The 23,668-nt window shown below is 40.0% G+C and overlaps 6 protein-coding genes across 13 annotated transcripts in view; 3 read left to right on the plus strand and 3 right to left on the minus strand.

Annotated features, from left to right (window-relative positions):
- The window catches only part of LOC122413703 (uncharacterized), a 24,323-nt gene extending 17,944 nt beyond the window's left edge, over nt 1-6,379 (plus strand). For all 4 annotated transcript variants that reach the window (XM_043424219.1, XM_043424218.1, XM_043424221.1 and 1 more), the window contains exon 2: nt 1,821-6,379. In XM_043424219.1, the coding sequence (XP_043280154.1) occupies nt 1,872-3,749 (1,878 nt within the window). In that variant the 5' untranslated portion in view covers nt 1,821-1,871 and the 3' untranslated portion in view covers nt 3,750-6,379. The remainder of the gene's footprint in view (nt 1-1,820) is intronic.
- Nucleotides 6,380-7,953: 1,574 nt separating this feature from the next.
- On the minus strand, nt 7,954-11,569 carry LOC122413702 (leucine-rich repeat-containing protein 45-like). The gene is made up of 3 exons (XM_043424217.1): nt 11,049-11,569; nt 8,392-10,278; nt 7,954-8,118 (listed from the first exon to the last, which is right to left on the minus strand). Exons 1-3 carry the CDS (start codon nt 11,144-11,146, stop codon nt 8,031-8,033), a joined length of 2,073 nt encoding a protein of 690 aa, XP_043280152.1. The 5' UTR covers nt 11,147-11,569; the 3' UTR covers nt 7,954-8,030.
- Nucleotides 11,570-11,654: 85 nt separating this feature from the next.
- LOC122413708 (40S ribosomal protein S11-like) lies at nt 11,655-13,135 on the minus strand. Its single transcript, XM_043424230.1, has 4 exons — nt 12,994-13,135; nt 12,429-12,554; nt 12,082-12,287; nt 11,655-11,836 (listed from the first exon to the last, which is right to left on the minus strand). Exons 1-4 carry the CDS (start codon nt 13,003-13,005, stop codon nt 11,713-11,715), a joined length of 468 nt encoding a protein of 155 aa, XP_043280165.1. The 5' UTR covers nt 13,006-13,135; the 3' UTR covers nt 11,655-11,712.
- Nucleotides 13,136-13,813: 678 nt separating this feature from the next.
- On the plus strand, nt 13,814-16,922 carry eIF3d1 (eukaryotic translation initiation factor 3 subunit d1). Its single transcript, XM_043424222.1, has 3 exons — nt 13,814-14,124; nt 14,218-14,263; nt 15,273-16,922. The coding sequence occupies exons 1-3, from the start codon at nt 13,960-13,962 to the stop codon at nt 16,736-16,738; spliced, it is 1,677 nt and encodes a 558-aa protein (XP_043280157.1). The 5' UTR covers nt 13,814-13,959; the 3' UTR covers nt 16,739-16,922.
- A 534-nt stretch (nt 16,923-17,456) lies between these two features.
- On the minus strand, nt 17,457-23,545 carry LOC122413706 (probable low-specificity L-threonine aldolase 2). 5 transcript variants are annotated; one of them, XM_043424225.1, is made up of 5 exons: nt 23,337-23,545; nt 18,888-18,971; nt 18,665-18,782; nt 18,494-18,577; nt 17,457-18,407 (listed from the first exon to the last, which is right to left on the minus strand). In XM_043424225.1, exons 1-5 carry the CDS (start codon nt 23,379-23,381, stop codon nt 17,521-17,523), a joined length of 1,218 nt encoding a protein of 405 aa, XP_043280160.1. In that variant the 5' UTR covers nt 23,382-23,545; the 3' UTR covers nt 17,457-17,520. The 5 variants fall into 5 exon arrangements, with proteins under 5 accessions (XP_043280160.1, XP_043280162.1, XP_043280161.1 ...); XM_043424227.1 differs by lacking the exon at nt 23,337-23,545 and adding an exon at nt 20,213-20,450; XM_043424226.1 differs by lacking the exon at nt 23,337-23,545 and adding an exon at nt 19,788-19,918.
- Nucleotides 20,722-23,668, plus strand: part of zip (myosin heavy chain 10) — a 32,614-nt gene continuing 29,667 nt past the window's right edge. Inside the window, exon 1 of the mRNA XM_043424216.1 lies at nt 20,722-21,946. Coding sequence (XP_043280151.1) covers nt 21,590-21,946 — 357 coding nt within the window. The 5' untranslated portion in view covers nt 20,722-21,589. The remainder of the gene's footprint in view (nt 21,947-23,668) is intronic.

A 23,668-nucleotide genomic window follows, 5' to 3' on the forward strand; every position in this document is an offset into this window, starting at 1 on the left:
GAGGGCCGGGGGGGGCGTCGGGGCGTCCGACATTCCTGGAATTTCATTGTTGCACGAACCAGTATGATTAAGTGCGTAATTCATCGTTCTCACGAATCTAGAAAGGGAGAACGAGGGCAGAGGGAGTCGGCGCGGGGCGCAGCGGCGGGGGGACGTCAACCTCCGGGGAAATCGGTGAGGCGGAGAAAGCACGCGTTGATTTCTCGGTAAAACGATTATTACGAGGGGGGGGGGGGGGGAGAAGGAGGAGGAGAGAAAAAACGACGCAACGAAACAAACGAATCAACGAAGTATAACTGCTATTTTTCCTCCGAATATCCCCGTGTACGCGCACATTTCACCGATTCGATTCCACGTAACGCTCATTTTCTCGAATAAAATTCAATTTCGAATATTTCGCAAGTTCTCAAAGCAACTTGGAATTCTCTCACGGAAATGAAAAAACCTCGCTTCGCGATCCAGTTGCGAATACTCGAAAGCCGCGTATTCACACGGATTTTATTGAAACTCGATACGAAACAAAGAACGAAATTGATGAATACGAATGGAGACAATTCCAACTGTCATTCTGACGTTTCGTCATCGTCAAATACTAATTTCCATCTTTCCGTTTCGATATTTTCGTCCCCCCTTATGAGCAATAGTTTTTAGTTTATTTTTCCACGTTTTTTACCGCTCTAACGCAGCTAAATTTCAGCTCCCGAAATTGAGGTCCGTACTCTCGAAAGAATGGAACGACGCGATACCAAAACAGGGGCGACGTGACAGCGATCGGATGACAGTTGGAAAAATCGGGCGATTGTAAAACTGTGCGAGAAAAAGAAATCTCGACGGAATTACGAGATTGCCTTCGAACCGTTGATTCTTCATTTAAATTTTCAAAAATAAACACAATTTGGGCATTTTCCTTTTGGACAAAGAACAGTCGCCGCCCACGGAACGTCAAACGCTTACAAAATTTGATTTCCATCGCTCAGCCTGACGCAAATCCAACCTCATTAGCGAATTCGGGGAAATTGATGAGCAGCGAGATTCGAGCTCGCTTATACGAAAATCCGGCAGATGTGCGTTGACGCGTTTTGCGCGGACCGTTTCCTGGTACAGAGCGTGCCAGATGCGGTACCATTTTGCTCTACAATTAATAACTTCACAGGAAAAAAAAACGTCGTTACGCGATAAAACGTCGTTAGCCTCTCGATCGGAAAGCGAGAAAAGGCGATTTTAATTGGAATGAAAATCTAACAAGTGTGCCACCCACCAAACGATATCAATTAGAAACCGTATTTACGGTCTCTCTTTTCATCCTTGGACAATTATACACTCGTGTTTATCTCGTTACGGTCAATTACAATTCGGAGTAATCGAGGAAAATAAGAGCGAGGGGGGGGAGTTAATCGCTTATCGGTCGCCCGATTCGTAGGAATCCTTCGCTCGGATATCCAACGACGACGAAACGCGAGAGCGAGAAAAACAAATAAATATTTCTATTATTAGAATACGCGGCATTCGTTTTTTCAATTATTTTTTTACGCCGTTTTATCGAGGCCGTTGAAACCATGCTTTTTTCATTGTCCACTCCGAGTGAATATTTTTTATTTTATCATTGTTTTGTTTCGTGCGAAATCGCAAGCAACGAAAAAGAAAAGAAAGTGGAGAAAAAAACTGAAAATTTTGTTATTCGAACGGTTATTCCGGAGGCTTTTAAACGAAAATGAAAACTAGAAAAATTGGTCGGCTAGAAAGAAAAAATTCGTGTAAGAATCGGAAAAAAATTGATTGAAAATGACGATTAATAAATGTTTGTTTTTGTCCGGTTTCAGGTGACATTTGACGGATACGATTATGCTCAGAGAAGAAAGCATTGAATCACGATGCTGACAGTAATGTGTCCGAATTGTCGACATCGTTTCCCGGCTCCAGGCTGTTGCAATCCGGGGGCGCAAGGAACGATAGTTGCCAATAATGAGGACGAGGGAAGGAGGATGCTCGAGAGGAGTGAAACACCGAAAAAGAACGAGGCTTTTTACGGCGGTGGATATTTGCTCGTGCCACGGGAATACGGGGAGAATAATCGAGGCTGCTTCATCAATGCGCCGACAATAATTCACGGACCGACGATCATTCAGCAGCCGACGATATTCAACAAGATCGGAAACGAATCCCGGGATAATGATAATTGGATCAAGTCTTTCAACAATCAACACCAACACGCAGGAATAAATGTCTCGAATTTGGAAGATATTTTGGGCCTGGACGAGACGAAAATTGCGACGAGGATGAACGATTTTTCCAACTGTCACATTGACACGACCTGCGATTTGACCGGCGGTACCGTGACCATAACGACGCCGAATATACAATCCGGCGGCTGTTTGATACGGAACAAGGACACCGAAATCACTGTACAATCACCGAGAATCGAAATCAGACCGAAATTATCGGTAGGCGGTGGCTATTTCGTTCAAAAACATTCGCCCGTCGATTTGATCGGCAGCGGATGTTTGTCTCATCGAGAAAACAACACGAGCCAATCGCCCTCGTCGTCCTGCTCTTCGCCGTGCGATACAAACCCAGAAAATACCTCGACGAATGAAAATCTCGAAGGATTTTGTCTTTGGCCACCGAGCGGCTGTCAGGAACTGCCGGGCATCAGGCGCTCCCAATCGATCACCAGAAATCCCTCCTACAATCTCCGTTTCAACGATCCCACCGACAAAATTCATTGCAACAATGATTTAAACTCCCGTTACAATAACCAAGAGTCAGCCGAAGATCGGAGCTCGCCACAAAACTCAAGCCCTCACTCCAATTGTTGCTGCTCCGGTAAAAACAAGAAAGAATCATCCTCCGGGAGAAACACCGAGAGAAATTCCCCCCCTTGCGATCCATCTTCCAAGGACAACGTCCAATGTTCCACCAAGAGAAAATCTTCGAACGAGCTCTCTTCCGGCTCAATGGAAATTCGCGTTAACGCCACCGTCCAGTTGCCACCGAACGTCGAACACTGCACCGTTAATATTACTGCGACCACCGCCAATCCCGGCTCCAATGATTTCTCGAAAATCGTCGGCGGCTCTTCTCTCCGACGCGACAACTTCAACGGCGGTGGACTCGTCCATTTCGACACGAACAACGAGAGCACCGACAACGAGCAGCGACACGAAGATCCACCGACTACTCCACTCTCGTGGCTCATGCCCTGCCCCTGGGGATTCGACAATTATTCCATCGACAAAGACTTCTCGAGGCTTAAGGAAGTCAAGAGAATACTGCAGATCAGCGGCTGGTATCACGAGGGCCTCAGCTGGCAGCAGAGCGAACAACTTTTGAAAAATACTCCAGTCGGACGATGGCTCATGCGGGACAGCTCCGACAGCAGATTCGTTTTCGCTGTTTCCGTTCAAACCGCTCGCGGACCCACTTCCGTAAGGGTCCATTATTTCCTTGGACGCTTTCGCCTCGACGCCGAACCTCGACTCAGCCTCGCGATGCCCCTTTTCGAATGCCCCGTCAAAATGCTCCAGCACTACGTCGATTATTCCAAACGCATCGACGAACACCGCAAAGAAGTGTGGGTCGACTACAGCGGACAACTGTACAGTCAAATTTATCTCACCAAACCTCTCGTCAAGGACGTTCAGAGCTTGTCACATCTCGCTAGAATCGCCGTTAATAGATACAAATTAAACACCCAACTTCTTCCACCGCTCATCAAAAATTATCTCGCCGAATATCCTTATAGCTTGTAAAACATTGTGCTCTTTTTATTCTTTCTTCGTTACACCGAGAACTCCTTCGTTCGATACGGTATACAATCGATTAAACTTTGACAATAAGACAAACCATTACGACCGATTAAACGTTGCTCGAAGTACTGACTTTTTACAAGATTGTTCAAACTCGTGTTGAAAGCCACATTCAAATGGCTTTTTTCAACAACAAATTATGACTTAATCAAATTTTAAAAGTTTCCTTCCTCCAGCTGTTCACTTATCTTCGGATCAGCTGCAAAAATTGTTTGGAAAGTGAACAAAAGGAGTCATTGCGATCATGCGAAAACATTTTTAGATATGGAAAGTTGATTTTCATGTCGATAGAAATTCCGATTTTGTTCGTTCATTCGAATTTATTGTGTTTCTTGTTGTTTCTGCAACTCTATACTTCAATTGATCGAGTTGAACGGGTAAGATTGTGTGGAAACAATTAATAAGCAGGAAGATAATTGAAGAATAATTGTTGTTGGAAGATAACGAAAAATCGCTCGCGCAACGCCCTCGAAACGCGCCTTCGCGTTTGCCTCTTCCAGGCGGAACTTGAAATTGTGTGTTCATATTGTTTTTTTCTTCTATTCGCTTATTTTCACAATCAATCGATCGAATTGTACGACCAAAGAAAAACTGGCGAGAAAGACGCGAGATTAACTGTCTCTTCGATTGTTTATTTAGTACTAAAACTGGTGGATGAAGAAACTTTGAAGGAATGACCTTCTACAGACGTACTTTAGTCAAATGAATTAGGAATAAATTTAATGACGGTGAAGAACGAATAAAAGGCATAATATTCGGGCGCTCGACATTCCGATTAATGTCGACGGTAAATTTATTGATCAGAAGGAATCTTCGACGATCGAACCCCAAGAAAGGAGAAAAATATTTTTTTCTAGCATTTTGCAAGAAAAATTTATCGACGCTGACATTTTTAAGGTTTTCTTTTTTAACGAAGATCCGTAAAAAAATGTTCTTATATCTTTGTGTCATATAAGATTTATATGCGTTTAATAAGATATATTTGTTATTTTAGCTTTCAAAATTTTGTAAGTGCGAAAGCTTCGATATTTTTCCTTCGTGGGGTTCATTGGAGGGATCGTTGATGAAAAAAACAATGAAAAATTAGGAAACTTTATATACATACCTTAGTATCTTGGAAGTGGAATGGAGACTAGCGAATTCGTTGAAACTCGACGACACGAAAAAAATGATAAATCAATTGATCGATTGCCGCGTGTACGAGCTGTTTCTCTATGTTTTGTATATTTCAAAGTATCAGCGATTCTTATTAGAATGCGAATGGATTCAGGCTCGTTAAATACAATGGATATAAAAGCGTTTGCATACTTAACACTTTGGACGAATGAGCCACGTTGATTTATTTTAATACGACTCAAAACGCGTGCCAGACAAATGGTCAGGGTTACGAAAATTTCGATTATTTTATATTTTCGTGTTGCAATGGAAAATACAAAAAAATTGTGTTGTTGATCGGATGTGTTAATGGATTAAGTAATGCCAGAAATGACGAGTCAATATTGACGATACTAAATTAATGACGAAAACAACGATGACAGTATAATTGAAATACTTCGATTATAATCGAATTTCAATTCGCTCCAAACTCTCTTTTTATTAGACTCCGACTTATATCTAATCTGAAAAAAAAACCGAACCAACACGCTTATGTGAAAAAGCACGTATTTTAAAGATCAAATATCCGTTGTACAAATTCAAGAAATAACGAATGGATTTTCGTACATTTTTTTCTCCTCCAGTCATAGAACATTTCATTGAAAACTAATCACTCAATTGTTTCAAAGCTCGTATCGAATGTGATGCAATTTTTAACTTTCGAACGATTATCTCAGATGGGAAAAACAATGATGGCCATTCGCCTTTTTTCTTGTGAGACTGTGCAGCACATTCAAATCTGGCCTCCTCATTATGAAAATTCATTATATAAAAACAATATAAATGGAGAAAATAATCGACGACCCTATCTCTATATTAGAGATAATATTTCATCAGTGTTCATCGTATTAATAATAGTTGTCATTAAAATAACAAAGTGTTAAACAGCGAGGGGATTATGTGGACCGGAAGTCCGAGTAGTGCCTCGAAGAGAGACTTATAAGCCGTAACTGCCATTTGTATATTATTATAATATTCGTTTATTTATCCTCTCCAGATGTTTCCTCTTCTTTCCTTTCCGACTGTCGAAATGGTCATTTCGTGCGTCGTCATTGTACGCTTTCTTTATCTCACGAACCTCTCTGTCCCTATTTCTGTTAAGGTGCCTGTCCACGTGAGAGCAAAGTCGCTCTCGAGAGTAGTGCTCGCCAGTGGACACGCTGCCGAGAGTAAATGCAGGCGTGTTACTCTCAGTCGTGAGAGTACTCCCGAGAACAACTTTCAGAATTTGTTCTCACGTTGACAGGCACCTTTACCAATCTCTCTTTGGTATCCCGACCTTTCCCAATATTTACGTACGTTTTATAAACTACGCAATTAAAATCATTCAAAAATGTATGTATTTTGTATAATTATAACAATGTAAAATGTATAGAAACATGAAGTTAAATTATTAAAGAACTATTTATTGTCAAAAATTATGATTTTTTATTTATTTTGAAATGTAAAGGAGTTTGAAGAAACTATGGAAAATGTTTTGTATCGATTTATTGTAGTTTTTCTTCTCCAGTGGATTTTAAGATAAATTTTTACGGAGAATATTTATATTTTCGATAACGTATACTTTGACCTAGAAAACTTGGAGACAGCGTTTTATCTGTTTAGTTTATTATTCGCGTACACCGTTTTTTTTCTCTCTTATTTTCGTTCGTCTTGTGTGCTAAACGACACGCGCTATCGTGACTAGCAGCTGGAATCTCTTTCCATTAAATATTGACACGAGCAACGAGCACATGATGAATTAATGGCTTCTTTACTTCGTCGAACTGGTAATATTTCATCGGATTCATTTGCCACTAGGAAATTATGTAACCACGTGCAAAATGTTACGAGACTTTTCCACGTTGATAATTAAAGTTTCGTAGAGTTTTAAGGGGAAAAATTTATTTCGATTCGTAACTGGAATTGTTTTTACTGCGATTTTTTGTAACAAACTTTTTTGTACAATTTTTTCGAATTTTTGTCCGGATTGAATTCATGTCTGTAAAAATTTCGAGTTTCCAAAATTCCAAAGAAAAATTTCGATGGATCGAGCCTTTTACTGAAAAAGAATATGAAAAATTCACTTTTTCCAAGTGATAGAAAAATATAAAAAGTATTTACACTGTGCTCGTTCGTTTTCGTAGATAAAAAAAGATCGACAATAAAGACTGTAATGGTCGAAAATGATTAAAGGAAGTTCATTAAGCTGGCTATTTGTAGGCTCGTCGAGACACACTCGAACGAAGTATAAATACGAGGAAAATGATGAAAATCGCTTAGCGAGAATTATCAAGCGTGGATAATTGCTTTCCACCTTGGATGCCAAAGTACTGCAATTGCTCAAACCTATAACTACACACACCTATGATACTTATCACGAAACTAATGTGTACTCAGGTGTGCATGGTAGTGTGTGCGCGAGGAATGTCAAACATTCGTGTGCAAGGCGTTTCGTCACCAATTGACATGGACCTGGCTTGAGAAAAGAATTTTTCTTGTCCTCACGTTTCCGACATTAAATTGTGTCGAAACAAACAGGATTTTCTCCGAGCATTTAACACTCACTCGAAATGATTTAAATAACCGAGTGTTTCTCCAATATTTTTCCATTCCAATGAACGTTATTAAAAAGAATTTTATTGGAGAAAAAGTCAACGTTGATTTTTAAATGTTAAGAAAAAATGGAATTAATTGGAATTTAATATGAACCTCGAACCGGTTTGACTTTTTCTGTAATCTCACGTGCACGAATGAGTATAATTATGGAAGCTGGCAGAATCATCAAAGCGATTATGCATTTTTTAAATAACTTCTTACTGCACTCCATGCTTATAAAAGTCGAGCCAGTGCGCTAGTTTTCTTTCTATCATGCTTCGTCGTTCCCGAGCTCATAATGATAATGACAATGCCCGTGTTTTTCTCGATCGAGATTCCAAGTACGATATTTTCTATGCCTAATGTATATAATGAGCTACTCTAATCCTGCGAAGAATGCGACTTGTGAAAAGAATTTCGTTGTATAAAATATTATTTACAAAATCAGCGGTAATTTACAGGCCAAATAATTCTCTACCAATTTATACGTTGTCATAACGTCACGTTGGGACCGATCGAACCCAAATAATATTTGCTAAATGCTGCGTATAGTTGACTTGCTCTTTGCACTTCTTCTGTCCTGAAATTCAAAAAGATAAATCATTAATTCGAACGTTTATTCAATTGAACTGCAGTCGTGGGTGCAGGAAATTGAACGGAAAGACTTTTTGAAAGAGTCAACGAGATTTTGATAGTTTTCAATGTTCGATGTTGAACTATTGACGAAAATATTTGAGAGAAAGTGAAAAGTATTGATTCATGGATTTATGCGATTTGAAAATTACATTTTGTGATCAATCACGTTTTGAGCAACTCAAATTTGATGGATTTGTATGAAAACTAATTTACTCACTTTAAATCATTGAAATCGCGTTCTTTGTTACTGATAGCATCTTTAAGCATTTTTCGCTCCTTATCCAATTCTCTGATCGCCGAAATATGATTATTCTGTATTTCGTTGATTTGATTATTCAGGGCAGTTATTTGTGCGTTGAGAATGAGTATTTGTGAGTTTTGTTCTTGGTGTCGAGAGCGTTCTTCGGCCAGCTCGAGTTTCAGTCTACCATTTTTTTCTCTCTCTTGTTCCAGCTCGTCTTTAATGAGTTCATATCGTCGATTAGGTTCGATTAATTCACCCTGTAACTTGGCAACTTGTCTTTGGAGAGTGTCGATGGTTCTTTGAAAATCGTGAGATTTTTCGTCCATTATTTTTTTTTCATCCTTAAGCTTTTCGTAAGATTCCTCGATTCTCAAAAGTCGAGAGTTCTGTTTTTCCAGATCAGTGATTTTTGTTCTATAAGTGGACAATTTATCGCTATTTTCTCGAAGTTCCAGGCGACTTTTTTGTAATTGAGCTTGGCAATCTTCCAATCCTTCTGTATTTTCTTTCAGGCTCGTCTTCAAAACGCTTAGCTCAATTTTGTGTCGATTTTCTCGTTCTCGCATCTCCCTCTTTACTCGGTGCAATTCGATTCTACTCTTTGCAATAAGATCCTCATACGATCGCGTCTGAGAAATAGTTTTCTCCCGTAGCGATGTCATCTCTGTCGTGATTTTACGGACCTCACGTTCGTACCGTTGGACACGAGCTTCCAGCTCTTTTTCTCGTGCCAAACTGTCTCGTAAATTTTCCTCCAATTTTTTGTATTCTTTTTGCCAATGGTCGTCTGATTTCTCGCGAATTTCTCGCAACTCAGTTATTTCTCGTGATTTTTCAACGTTGAAACTCTCTCTTTCTTCCTTCAATAGCTTGATTTCGTTTTCCAACTGTTCCACGAGGCTCTTCGCAGCTTCTGTGTCCTTGGCTCGAGTGTTTATTTCTTGAGTCAAAAGTTCGATAGCTGCGCTCCGATCCTGCAACATTTGATTAAGTTTTACAATGGTCTTGTCTGCTTCGATCATCATTTTTTTGTCACAGCTTTCGTCTTTAATCTCATTTTCCAGGATTTTAGTCGCTGGCATAAAAGTCTCAGGGACCCCTTGAGTCTCATGCGGTACTTCAGGAGTTGCCGAGGGAAGTTTCAGCAAATCGACCCCTGCCGAATCATCCAACAAAGTTTTCCTTGAACTTTCTTTCCCTTCGTGTAATCGAGAAAGTTTTGAAAAGCTCTCATTCATGGTTGCCTGTGAGACGAGACTGGTGACTTGATTTTTGTGCAATAATTCGTCTATAGCAACAATTATTTCGTCTGGAATACAATTCCCTCGAAGATTCAGCTTTGTGAGTCCATGGTTTTCTCGCATTGCCTCCAGCAAAAATTGTCCGCCGCGAAGACCCAAAGTGTTCCAAGCTAAATCCACACTTTTTAGAGATTTATTCATTCTCAAAGCTTTGGACAGAGCCTCCGAACAATGTGGAGAAATTTGATTGTATCGAAGATCCAATTCTTCGATGTTGTGATTCATCCCAAGCCCTTCACAAAATTTTCCAAATTCCTCGAGATTGCTTCCCAAACTGTTCCATTCCAAAGACAATTGTTTCAGGGTGTTGTTGTGAAGAAAAATTTTTCCTAAGAGCCCCACCATCGGCCCATTTACATTGTTGCCTTTCAAGTTTAATGATGTCACAGTCGAACCTTCGCACAAGGCCCCCAATATACTACTCAGCCCTTTCGACAATAACATGCAATCTCCTAAATCTACTTTTCTTATTGTTGAACTCGAGGCCAGCACTCTTGCCAGTATTCCACATATTGGAACCACTATTGACATTGACGACAATTTCAGCTCACCTGTTGTGCTGTAAAACAAATTCAAATATCAATTTTGAAACTTCTTTTTATTGTTTTGATCTCAGCTTTTCTATATTTTTTATTTGTGGGTTCTTTTTTTCAGCATTTATTTTCGTAAATTTGCCCATCTAATTCACTATTAAATAGACCAACTTGAAATTTTTAATGCTTGCTGTGAAGTATTGATCTAAGCTTTCAATGATCACACTTTAGAAATTTTTTACATTATATTTATAGGAGTTGATTTCATCTAGAAGATTTATTGTTTGAAAGAATAAAAATTCAGTGAATAAAAGAACAATCCCAATCCTCACAAAGTTTGAATTAGAAGAAAAATGGTAAACAATTTATATATTTTGTTGAATATCTATGCACTGTGAAACAGAATTCCAATTCAATTTGAAAAGAATGAGGCTAAATCGAATATTATTACGTTAAATCGATTAAACTATAAATTAATAAGAATGACGAGACCAAAAGTCTTCCCTTCTCACTGCTGTTAGTGCACAAATCCCTTGCTATGTACTACCGAAATATCAATTTCCAAGAATTGAAACAGCTGTCATGTGAAGATGCTACCCTTGGATATTTTTAATATGTACTCCCTGCCAAATTTGAATGCTTAACGTAATCGAAGCGGAAACGTTCAAGACATTATTAAAATAAGATCTTTACTGAATTTTGTATTTTATATGCATTCCGTAAATTCAAACAATTGTTTTCATAGGTATGAGTCATACATAAACAAAATAGAAACTTCATCGTACGCACAACTAACCTGCCGATTTTAATCTTTTCGAGAACTTCCGGTGGCGCCGGAATATTACAATTTTCACATAGCTGAACAAAAAGCTCACAATCACTGAGCATCTTCATAAAAAAATATTGCAAATTTCCGTTTCGTTGATGTCGCGATAAACGAATGATTTGATCCGATATAAAAATATGAGCGCGACGCAATTTTGATTTTGGTGTTTTCGCGTCGTCGGACGCTCGTTCCTTGAATCCAACACGAGAGGCGCGGAGTACGCATCAGTGTGACAAACGTGAGAAAATTTTTTTTTTAGAGATATTTCGTTATTTCGTAACTATTTTCACTTTGAGAAATCTTGGATTTTGTTCCTTCCATCAATTCCATGTGGATGGCAAGAAACGGTTTTTTCTTTTTCATTGCGTAGATTGAAAATTATTTATATTTTTAAGTTAGACTTGAATTCTAAAAAATTATAATCTTTCATTTGAACTAAAATTTTTCGATCAATTTCGTTTTTGTTCAGTAGAAATTCAGTGGACAATAATGTTGTTCAATTTGTATTCAGAAGATCGTTGTCAAACTCATCATTTAAGAACAAAATAAGAAAAGGGAATAAACTATCAACTGGAATTTCAATAAAAAAATTTTTTCAACTCTTTTTATTTTTTAACTTATTAATTAACTAGCTCTAAAATTTCTTAAAGCTTTTTTTCGATCCAGTCCCCTTGGTGACCTTGAGAACATTGAATCTGACAGTTTTGCTGAGCGGTCGGCATTCTCCGATCGTAACAACGTCTCCGATTTCAACATCTCTGTAAAGAAAGAATTGGCAATGAATTACGATGAATAGAGCAATTCTTTAAAATTTATTCATAGATTTTTGTTAGAAAAAATAACAGATTTGAAGTGTCAGTTGACGATTGAGTTGACTTCAATTTGTTTTCAGAAGACCGTCGTCAATATCATCATATGAAAATGCAAAATCAAGCACACTGGAAAATCCATTCATTGAAGATCAAAACTCAAAGAGGAAGAGCGGGTATAAGAAACCACGTACCTGAAACAAGGACTCAAGTGCACGCTCATGTTGCGATGCCTTTTCTCAAATCTGTTGTATTTGCGAATATAATGAAGATAATCACGTCGGATAACAATAGTTCTCTGCATCTTCATTTTTTGAACAACTCCCGTTAGAATACGTCCTCTGATTGACACATTTCCGGTAAACGGACATTTTTTATCAATGTAAGTACCTTGAATAGCCTAGAATACAAAATCATCACTTTCAAGCTTACTCGTGAGAAAATTATGAAGAAACCTTGATCAATTGCTTAGTATGTGGGAATTCAGTTCAAGGAATAACAGATGGGGGTTGGAGGAAGGGATGCAAAAAATGTGTTTTACCTCACGGGGCGTTTTGAAGCCCAGACCTACGTTGCGGGTGTATCGCGCAGGCTTACGTGATTTCGGACCGAGTCCTTTTTTTCGGTTCAGAAATATAGTAGGTTGTTTTTGAAAAGACCGCTCGGTCTGAAAATAAACAGAAATAATGTTAAAAACGTAATGTTAAAAAAATTGAAACTGATGAGAAGCTTGAAAAATGGAAAAACTTTTTTTTGAGGTTAGGGCGAAGTTCATGTTTTAAATACTAGTTTTGATAAGGGGAAAAGCGACGAAATTTAACAGACTACTTCAACAGTAGTAGAATAGTAATGAAATAGAATTTTTCGGTATCTTATCGGGATTCAAAGAAAAAATCTGTTGATTTGCGTCAGGACGCTCTTAACCACGTGTCGTGGCTTCTTCGTACCGACGACTTATTAAAAGTATTTTCACCATAAGTAATGAATTTCGAAGGAAAAAGGTATTAAATTAAAGTTGAATACTATAGTAATGTTATTAATCATGAAAGTATAAAACAATCTAATGAAACAGTACCTTCCGACAGCAGTAAATATAGTAAACGTACCTGATCAGCCATCTTGAAATTTTGAAAGGGTGAGCTAATGCTGGGTAAAAGGAAAAGCTCAAGTTCTTCGTCTTGTCCTTTTCTGGCTGTCACCCTGGAGAAGGAGAATGACAAATTGGAATATTCGATTGCGCATGTTCCAGATGCTCCACAATAAGGAGGACGCGTTTTCTTAACGGTTGATTTTGAAAATGATTCATTTTCGTGTGTTGATAAAATAAAATACGACGAAATATTGCATTAGTGTAAAAACATATCACGGAAAAATATTTTCGGATGAATATTTTTCAATAACACTATTGCTAGTCATCGGATTACTGGTCCTTTTCCCCACCGTCGGCGTTGGGATTCGCTTATTTCCTCCAACCTTTGTATATCAAGCGCTTATGGCCTCTGCACACTGCGCGCGATGAGCGATGAGCGACGAACGATAGCCAATGAGAGCTCTGCTTTTCTGACCATCGTCCGGAAAATCAGAGCTATTATTGGCTATTGTTCGTCGCTCATCGCTCACCCAAAGCAGCCAGCCAACAACCAACAAGCAAGCCGCATTTTTTCAGCTAGTGACTTTCGGCCGACCGGAAATACCAACAACGCCATTTTTGGCGAAATAATATAGACCCTACCAACACAAAATGTATTCGATTGGAAGTACACTAAAATCGTAGATTCTGCAAAAAATGTGACTTAGGGCTGTTTACTTTAGTTTCTTCATTATTCTACAAAAAAGACTATTATTTTTCAACTTGAAATAGTTACGACAATATCAGCAAATTTCAAAATGGCCGACAATATCGAACATGGCGTCAGCGTCTTTTCCGTTTCATAAGTGTTCCGGTGCGACGCGTTGTGGCCTGCTCGTTCAGTCTTCTCGTGGACCTTTTGTGAAATCTGTTTCGTCAAGGCGTGCTTCGATAGATTATTAAACTCGTTTTTATTATTAAATTCGTTATTAAACATAAAAAGATGACTAACGAAATTGTGGAAGAAACTCATCAAAAGGAAGAGCCGGTGCATTTTCAAGAACCGGCGATACAAAATAATCCGGATGGTTGGGGACCTTACGAGTTGCCCGATCAATTCAAAGACATACCGTACCAGCCATTTTCAAAGGGTGATAGGCTTGGGAAGGTAAGAGGCCAATTTTTTCGAGTCTGCGAAGACTTGTCTCACTCTATCCTAATCACTAAAACTACATTTTTACTTTATTTAATTCTTCGACAGATTTCCGATTGGACCGGAGCAGCTTTCCAAGACAAAAAGTTCACCAGTAAGTGTCGAAATTTTTTCGTTGCCCACGCCCCAGTCAACATAACCTCTGATTTCCACTATATATATGTATATTTAAGATGCATTCCACTTATCGCCCGTAAGCGCTCACAAAGCCCGACCACTAGCCCCTGTGGATAGAGTTTTGGGTGTTGCAGCATTACAGGCCATAAGTGAAACGCACCTCCAGAGTTGTGTCAGCGACTTCGAGACAAATACTTTTATGTCATGACGAGTCGTTCCTAGAGATTCTTCGCAGGAGCTATAGTCCAACTGTATTTGAAAACTTTATCACGAAAACTCAAATGGAATTCACAGTATATTCCAAACTGTTAGTCGTCTAAAAATTTTTAATTGTTATGAAATTTGAGATTTTTTCACACTTCTACTTGTTTATGTACACACGTACGGATTACAAATCGAATTTTCAATTGCACATCAATCGCAAAATATATTTCATTCCCTAGAAAGAAAAGAATTTTTATTAATATTCTCAATATCAATGAATATTACTTTTTTTTTGGGGTATATTATGAACTCCTGACCTCATAGAAAAAATATAATTTATAGCACCGTACGAAATAAAACAGCATTTAAGCGACGCTTTCACATGGCGGTTAGCGTCCCCGCTGACACTTGTGCGCTAAGTTGACACGGTGATATAAAAGACAACTTGGGTCACAGATATCGTAATGCACTATTTTTGTCTTTTCGTTATAGCCAGTTCTTTCGCTCGATTGCTCGAGCCGTAATGCAATTGTTAAATGTCCATTGAGATCTCAAAACAAAAAGAATTTTTGAAGTTTCTCTTGTTTCACTAAATAGAATTTTGTGAATACGGGTGTGGCTCGTAACAACTCCAATTATTTTAGTGATAGTACCTTTATGAATTGACTATATTTCTTTTATATAATAAAATATTATTCTCGAAAATGTTATTTGAAATATGTTTTTCCAAAATTTCAAATGTCTCAGAAAATGAAAGATGAAATAAAATGAAAAATTTTCAGACAAATATGCGTCCCAATTTGGCTCGGGAAGTCAGTACGCGTATTACCACGATGAGGATGAGTCGACTTTCCATCTGGTGGATACGACGCGAGTACAGAAGCCGCCGTACCAGCGTGGTCGTTTCGGAAAGAACCAACGGAACATGAGAGGTCGAGGAGGACAGAGAGGTGGCATCAATCAAATGCAACAGCTTGGAAAGCTGAAATTGAGGGAGCGGGAGAGAAAAGGACAGACAAAACGTTGGGGTCGGCAACAGGGCTTGAGGAATCACAAAAATCAGCCGCCAATAAAAATTCGGGATGCGTCCGTGACGGTGCGTCCGGATTGGGTGACGATAGAGGAAATGGATTTTCCACGATTGGCAAAGCTCTCGTTGCCAGGAGTAAAAGACGGCGAGGATATTCTATGCGCGGGCTCGTTAGAATATTACGATAAAACGTACGATCGTGTGAACGTTAAAAGTGAGAAACCGTTACAGAGAATCGACCGAATCTTCCACACGGTGACGACAACCGACGATCCGGTGATTCGTAAGTTGTCGAAAACAGAAGGAAATGTGTACGCGACGGACGCCATTCTCGCGACGATAATGTGCTCAACCAGGAGCAATTATTCGTGGGACATTGTGATTGAGAAAATTGGCGATAAGCTATTTTTCGACAAGCGTGACAACACAGAGTTCGACCTCTTAACGGTGAACGAGACGAGCGTCGAGCCGCCCCAGGACGACGGAAACTCTTTGAACTCCCCCCGCAATTTAGCCCTCGAAGCGACCTTCATAAATCACAACTTTTCCCAACAAGTATTGAAGTCGAACGAGCCACGATACAAATTCGAAGAAGGCAATCCTTTCATCTCCGAGGAAGAAGAGAGCGACGTTGCCAGCGTCGCTTATCGATACCGTAAATGGGATTTGAACAACGGCGTCACGCTAGTTTGCCGTTGCGAACACGATGCAGTCATGCAAGGAACCAATAATGATACCCAATTTCTTACGATAAAGGCCCTCAATGAATGGGATTCAAAACTTGCAAATGGAGTCGAATGGAGGCAGAAGTTGGACACGCAGCGAGGCGCTGTCCTCGCCAATGAGCTGCGAAACAATGCCTGCAAACTGGCCAAGTGGACAGTGCAGGCGCTCCTCGCAGGATCCGACCAACTGAAGTTCGGCTACGTCTCCCGTGCCTCCGTGCGGGATTCCTCGAAGCACGTTATCCTCGGAACGCAACAATATAAACCTAACGAATTCGCTACCCAAATTAATCTCAACATGGACAATGCTTGGGGTATCCTACGTTGCATCATTGACATTTGCCTCAAACAGAAAGACGGCAAATATCTTATCATGAAAGATCCCAACAAGCCCATGATTCGACTGTACGATATTCCTGATAATACCTTCGAAAGCGAGGGGGAGGAAGACGAGGACGACGAAGAGCCGGTCAACGATGCTTTCCAGAATTGAATGACGAATTCATTAGAGTTTTCTCATCTTCCCCCGCAACACTGAAACGTACTACGTCGCAACGGTTCCATGGAACATTTGAATAGGAATGAATATTATAGCTTATTTTAATTTTATTCGATCGGGAGAAGACTATTGTAAACGAAAATCGGAATGATGTAAAATAATAAACGATTTCAGCGAACATCTTCAAGGTATCATTTTTCAATAAAAATTTCCTTATCTCGATCAACTTCCTTTCGCTTAAGTTGAAAAAATATGGTGAAAAAAATGTGAGTTTTTGAAAGAGCGAATAATTTCGGGAAACCCCGGACTCATCAGCCAAAGGAAAAACTGTATTTTGTTCTCTGGATATTAGACTCTAATCGAGTCATTGTCACCCACAATAAAATCCTTACCCATAGTCCATGCGACGTCAGTTACATCGAGTCGTTTATCAAATCACAAAAAAAACATTCATTTGACATTTATCGATTTTCGTTTCAATTTTGTTGCTAATATCTGAATTCCCAATATTCCAGTGTCTCTTTATTGCAACTTCTTGTAAAAACCTAACGATTTTTAATAGCATTTAATTCTTCGAAATCTCGTTCTTTCGGTCTGGCTCCCAGAGTGAAAAGCAAGTTGACGAGCCTGAGGAAAATTATACGCGATACGATAAAAGAATTTCGTTTTTCAGATCGCTGGACCATTGAGGAACAGGAAAAAACGAGACGAGTCTTTTGCAGTCACGGTTTTATTGAATCTGTGTTATTATTTGTGAATATTTATACGAAAGGATTTTACATTTTCTTTTTGTTCGTAGGTTGGCCAATAAACTTAATTTTGGAAATAGCAGCGTCCAGCATCTCGTCGTTGATATCGCGATGAAGGACAAACCTAATCATATTATTAGAGAAAGCAAGAGCTCTGACGATGATTCTGGGTTCATTAGGTTCGTCGAGGACGGTGCTCAATCTTTGGACGAAGGCGTTGGCACCATAGTCGAGATCTCTGTTCAAGCGAAGAATAACCATATTCGTTTTGACCCCGGTGTCCGTGATGGATTGAAAAACGTTGCTTTCCATTTGATTGATAGCAGATTCGAGTCTGCGAGCGCGTTCATGATCGAATTTGAGAAGCGGAATAGTTTCTTCGAGAGCAACGAGACCAGCGGCAGCGAGAACTCCAGCCTGGCGCATGCCACCGCCGAGAACTTTTCTAACGCGCCTTGCTCGTGAAATGAAATCGCGATCACCGCACAGCATCGAACCGACAGGCGCGCCGAGACCTTTGCTCAAACAAAACGTCACCGAGTCGAAATTCTCGACCATTTTATTCGCTGGAACTCCCGAACCCACCGAAGCGTTCCACAAACGAGCTCCGTCCATGTGCAACTTCAAACCTCGCTTTTTTACCAGTTCCATTAATTTATTCAACCAGCAAGAATCGACTGTGTTGCCGGTAAACGTGTTCTCAACGATTACCAATCGCGAAGTTGGCTCGTGCAAACGATCCTTACTGAATTTGAGCTCCAGAGCCTCCAGACTGAACGTACCGTCTTCTCTGTTCGGTATTGGATTCAACGTCACACCTGCTATTTGAGCTGCTCCGCCTTGCTCGTGCAACATCGTATGGGATCTTTCACCGCAGTATGCCTGGCAACCACGCTCGTTGCAATGCACCATTACTGGCCAAATGGAAGTTTAATTTTTTATAGAGAACAATTTTCGAGGCCATTCCAAGTAGAGAAAGAGGGAAAACTGGAAAACTTACTGGCAATCAAATTTCCCATGGTACCGGAAGAGACAAATAGAGCAGCTTCTTTTCCGACCATTTCCGCAGCCTTTCGCTCCAGTTCTAATCATAAAAAATTCCATTAAAGCCTCGATCGAACGAGTTTAAGAAAAAAGGTTGCCCATGCAAACGCTTTTCGTTATTTCGAACCATTGACAGTTGGATCTTCGCCGAAAACGTCATCACCGACTGCCGCATCCATCATGGCGAGTCGCATAGCTTTGGAAGGTTTTGTCACAGTGTCGCTCCGTAAATCGACAATTATGGCCTGAGCAAGAAAAGAAGTCACGTTTATCTTATCTCCGTAAATCCACTCGGAGACATTTTTTCTTTAAATCGTACATTTTCTGTAAACACAGCGCTTCATACGTACGTTTTTTTCCTTCGCGTAATCATTGATGTTCACGTCCAATTGTGCACCGTAGGACGACATTTCTCTTGGTCCAATTAAGAGTTGCTGCAAAAATAAATGTTCGACATTTTTATTAAATTCATTCGTTTTTCGTACAAACATGCTCGTGCGAGGGTTTGGTTTCAATTAAACAACAAGCGTGATTCAAAAACTCGAAAAAAAAAAATAGAAAAAAAAAACTCAAAAACTCTTTTAAGTCGAGGACGAAAAAAGGGAAATTTTGATGAAAACGAAAAGCGACATTTTTGCACTCGAAAAATGTACAAATTTATTTGATTATCGCAGCAACTTTTGAATGTGAAATCGTTATAAACATGTACGGGTTCTGTCGTCCTCTTGGCCAAATAAGGAATTTATAATGATTCATTAAACACGAGGGCTAACAATAGGCTCGTTTTTCCTTGACCGCTGAATCCCCCTCCGAGCGTCAGCTCGTGTAACTTTTCTTGATGCAACCAAATACGGCGTATATATATGTATATATACGCACACCTGGATCAGCACGGGCCTAACTTCGATGCGAAAAGAAGGTTTTGACCTTAATTCGACTTCACGCTTGTTTATATGGCCCACAAACGGACAAATAACCATATTTGGTCTTCAACGATCACACAAACTGCCATATCGTTCGCTCATTTGAGGTGAAACTAATTTTGGATATCGACACGTAAATTTGCGACTGGAATAGAGTTAAATATAATTTGATACGAATAAAACCTATGTGAGAACTTTCAACTCGATTGTATATTTCGCTAGCAATGATAGGGTTCTTGTTTCAATCGATTTATTTCCAAAACTTGCCTGTTGATATTACTATAGCTTATAATTCGATGTACAGTGAGATTCGAAATGATTACGTACGTTATTATTGCGGAACACGTACACGTACTCAGCTCCACGTTTTAAACAGGCAACTAAAGTGGGATCTGTGCACCGGATTCTTTTGAACGATCATTTTTAAATGAATCGGTTATATACGTTGCTAGTAGGGAGAGGAAGTTACGTGACAATAAATATGTATCTATATGCAGAACGATTTTCGAAGTACAGTGTGATAATGATTTTAATTATAATAATGCAAAGTACGCATAAAGAGTAAACGAGAAATGCAAGGGAAATCGGTTAAAATGCTGAAACAATTGAATGATAAAACTGCAATTATTGTGTAAAAATCGATTCCTTTCGGCCTATGAATTTAGAAAAATTTCGTCATCGTTTAATGTTTTAACCCTTAAAGTGCATACTGGGTGGTTTTGACCCCATAAGCAAGTTGAAGTATGTCTTACCAGAATACTGTATTCTGTTCAACACTATTGTTGAATTATTTACAAGAAAAAAGCAGGCTTTATCAAAGTTTTGACGTGTCGAGGTTAGATCGCATGGAACGATTTTCCAGGCTAGTCAAAGTAGGAGCGAAAAAATAAAGCGGTTTCTGAGAAACACTTGCTTTAAAAATAACATCAAAACTATTGGTGAATGTTGGAAAGAAATGGTCTTTCATGAACGTGTGGGGAAAATTCGAAAATTTTATCAATAAAAATAGTCGATCGTTTGACTAGTTGACTTTTCACACGCCTTTACCCCGCGAAATGTCCGGTTGCTGTCCTCTACCGGTGCTTATCGTACTGCGTAGTCAACAGAGATTTTTCATTTGTCCGGTAGATGACAATACCGATCAGTTAGGCCGGGCGGCGCGTTAGTGCGTTTGTACTCCAGTCGGCGAACGCGAGCGACGACGAAGGGGCGCGAGGGGAGGAAAAGAGTATATACCGGGAGTAAGAGGAGAGAGAGAACGGTTCCAAGCCATGGGGTAGAGTTGGCCAGCCGGGAGCCTGCTTTCAGAAGGTAGTGTGGCCAGCGCGCGGTGTGTCGACTCTGTCGTGCAGAGAGTCGAGCTAGAGAGAGAAAAAGAGAAAGAGAGCGAGCGAATAAAAAGAGGAGAAAGTAAGAAAAAAAGAAAAATTTACCGAAACGTTAGATACGAAACTAAAGAAGAACTGGTCCATAAATGTTTGAGTGATAAACGAAAAAAGAACGATTTTTTATCGCATTATTCCCTATTCGTCCTCAGTTTTTGCATACACATGTAAAATTTGCGGTGGCTAAATACTCGAAGAAAGAAGTTGCTCGTTCGCGTTCGGTTTTGCCGCCTAGTGTGTGTCATACGTGTTTTCCAATCGTGTGCGAGGCTCTCAACGAGAGTATAGATGAAATAGAAATTTCAAAGAAAAGGAAAACAAATACGTGTTTCGTGGGAAGCCGTGCATAAGACGTTTTGTGTGCGTGTGTTGTGTATGTGTGCGGGCAAGTGTGTATATATGCTGCGGCGTACGGGGCGTTGAGAGTGAGAGCGCGGCGTTCGCCGAGAGAAAAAGACGATTCGGACGGCGTAACGTGCGAGAGGGAGAGAAACGAAGATAGATAGAGGGAGAGTGAGCGAAGCCAAGCATCGTGCAAACTACCACAGCGGCCTTACCGAAAGAACGCTTATTGTTTTTTTTTTTTCATATTTTTTTCTCAAATTCAAACCCAAACAAAAAGATAAAGACAGACGTTCCGACGAACGGAGGAAAAAAAGAGACACGAGAGCCAAGAAAGAGACAGAGCAAACGGTTAAAGGCGGCGCACTTCGGAAGCATTGTGGTGCGCGCGTGTAAAGAAAGATGGCGGACGCTGATTCGAGGGTAGACCGGTCAGATCCGGAATTGCGTTACCTTTCCGTAGATCGTAATAATTTCAACGATCCGGCGACACAAGCGGAATGGACTCAAAAAAAATTGGTATGGGTACCCCACGAGACTCAGGGCTTCGTCGCCGCTGGGATAAAGGGCGATCGGGGCGATGAGGTCGAGGTCGAAATTGCCGAAACCGGCAAGCGCGTACTCGTTACAAGGGACGACATACAGAAAATGAATCCACCCAAATTCGACAAGGTCGAGGACATGGCCGAACTCACGTGCTTGAACGAGGCTTCTGTACTTCATAATCTCAAGGATCGTTATTATTCCGGACTTATTTACGTGAGTACCAATTTTTTCATTCACGCCTTCCCCCCACGCCCTTGTTTTTCCTTCCATCTCACATTTTCTCCACTACGTCCGTTCCTATCGTCTTTCAGTCTTAAAAATGCACTTATCCTTTTTCTCCTCATCCCCCTTTACATTTTCTTCCTCAGCTCTATTTTCAACCTTCCTTACGTACCATTGTCAAGCCAAATGAAACTTTATCTCTACCCATTTCTTATCTTCAACATTCCCGAAGTTAAAATTCACCCGCTGCGAAAGAATTTCAACTCGATTTTTCCATACGCTTTAAACTCTCCAAATATACAATAATAACGAAATAATATCGCTCAACCCGTGTTTTCCTACTGACAGAAATCTCTTGAGTAAACAATTTCGAATAAAGAAAATTCTCCCCTCGTAAATTCAACCGCGCTTTTTCCAAGCCAGACAAATTCAATTTTAATTCACAACCACCGAATCTCGCAGTTGCGCAGAAAATAACTTATCGGGAAAAATATTTTTGTCGTCCGTCGAGCAAAAGAGCTCTGGCCAACGCGGTCTGCGACCTTGGAACTTGTCGAGTTTATCTTCGATCCCGCTGACGAAACAAATCAAGTTTCTCGATTTCAATCAATCTCTCCTTATCGTTCATCACGTTTTTTCTCTATTTATTTATTTTTCGCATACGAACGAGGAATCATTATTCCTCCTTATCTATTCATTATTTTCATTCATAATACAAACTGGTCCAGAATGCTCTCCGTCCTCTCTCTCTCTCTCGTAACTGCTGCGTGACCTTGAAACGCTTCGCGCCATTTTAGCATTAAGGAGAGCAAAAATACCCATTAAATATGCTGCTCCCCACACATTTAAGGTATTAGGTGAGTCATTTTTTTCATCTTTCCATTATTCACATACGCGCACCGGCTTTTCTTTCTTATCTTTGACATTTAGTGTTGAAATCGTAGAGAACGGCTCGACTATCAAAACCGAGTTATTAATTACACTCTCAGATAAATATCTCTAGCCACGTCTCTCGCGCGGAGATTAATTTTTATGGGCCATTCTCGATGAACTTAATAGTTCTGTAATTGCCACGAACCAAGTCATTTTTTCGTCCCTTTTCTGTGGCCGTTATTCGGTACCGACACGTGTTTATTGCCACTATAATTCCCTTCGTCACCTTTCAATCGCGTTTCGTCAATTCGTCTCCGGAATTTCACGCGAAAAATCAGTGAACCCTCATTTTTGTTCGCCGGAGCCCAATTTTTGTCTCATATTATAAAAAAGTTTTCGGAAACGTCATTTGCGTTTGGGAATCGAGTTCGAAGTCGTGATTTTTGTGCCAAAGATTTATTTCCCCTGTCACAAGTTTCGCCAGCGATGTTTATATTAAAATATTTACCTTCGAGGCTCGTAAGAGAGTTCCACGAATTGCGTACGACGCCATAACACTCGAGGCTTGTTTTTCTTTTTTACATCATTTTTTTTCAATCCTTCGCGTTTCTCGTTTGTTCAAACGTTTGGTAATTCTCTCGTTTACGTTTCGGTAAAACTTGTTCAAGAGTACGTGCTCTCGCGAGATCGATCTTCGCCTCGAGTACGACGACACGAACTAACCTTTTCGCTTCTCCTTTTGCGAGCGGCGGGGGGGAAGGAGCGAGGCAAAAGAGCCTCGTGGAAGCTCGGGAAGAAAACGAAAGTAGAAACAATAAGTGCGGAGAAAAGAAAATGGGG

Source organism: Venturia canescens, chromosome 7, assembly GCF_019457755.1.
Source record: "Venturia canescens isolate UGA chromosome 7, ASM1945775v1, whole genome shotgun sequence".
NCBI classification, from domain to species: domain Eukaryota; kingdom Metazoa; phylum Arthropoda; class Insecta; order Hymenoptera; family Ichneumonidae; genus Venturia; species Venturia canescens.

What these genes read in the sequence shown, in the direction of transcription:
- LOC122413702 (XM_043424217.1), bottom strand. Translation starts at nt 11,146, where the DNA reads ATGAAGATGCTCAGTGATTGTGAGCTTTTTGTTCAGCTATGTGAAAAT. An exon ending in GAAAAGATTAAAATCGGCAG is followed by an intron (nt 10,279 to 11,048) that starts GTTAGTTGTGCG and finishes TTTGTTTTACAG; the next exon opens with CACAACAGGTGAGCTGAAAT. An exon ending in CGCGATTTCAATGATTTAAA is followed by an intron (nt 8,119 to 8,391) that starts GTGAGTAAATTA and finishes TTTGAATTTCAG; the next exon opens with GACAGAAGAAGTGCAAAGAG.
- LOC122413708 (XM_043424230.1), bottom strand. An exon ending in GCTTCAAAACGCCCCGTGAG is followed by an intron (nt 12,288 to 12,428) that starts GTAAAACACATT and finishes TTTGTATTCTAG; the next exon opens with GCTATTCAAGGTACTTACAT. An exon ending in CACTTGAGTCCTTGTTTCAG is followed by an intron (nt 11,837 to 12,081) that starts GTACGTGGTTTC and finishes CTTTCTTTACAG; the next exon opens with AGATGTTGAAATCGGAGACG.
- eIF3d1 (XM_043424222.1), top strand. Translation starts at nt 13,960, where the DNA reads ATGACTAACGAAATTGTGGAAGAAACTCATCAAAAGGAAGAGCCGGTG. An exon ending in AGGGTGATAGGCTTGGGAAG is followed by an intron (nt 14,125 to 14,217) that starts GTAAGAGGCCAA and finishes ATTCTTCGACAG; the next exon opens with ATTTCCGATTGGACCGGAGC. An exon ending in CCAAGACAAAAAGTTCACCA is followed by an intron (nt 14,264 to 15,272) that starts GTAAGTGTCGAA and finishes AAAAATTTTCAG; the next exon opens with ACAAATATGCGTCCCAATTT.
- LOC122413706 (XM_043424223.1), bottom strand. Translation starts at nt 19,517, where the DNA reads ATGGTTATTTGTCCGTTTGTGGGCCATATAAACAAGCGTGAAGTCGAA. An exon ending in ATTACGCGAAGGAAAAAAAC is followed by an intron (nt 18,783 to 18,887) that starts GTACGTATGAAG and finishes TTTCTTGCTCAG; the next exon opens with GCCATAATTGTCGATTTACG. An exon ending in CATGGGAAATTTGATTGCCA is followed by an intron (nt 18,408 to 18,493) that starts GTAAGTTTTCCA and finishes CCATTTGGCCAG; the next exon opens with TAATGGTGCATTGCAACGAG.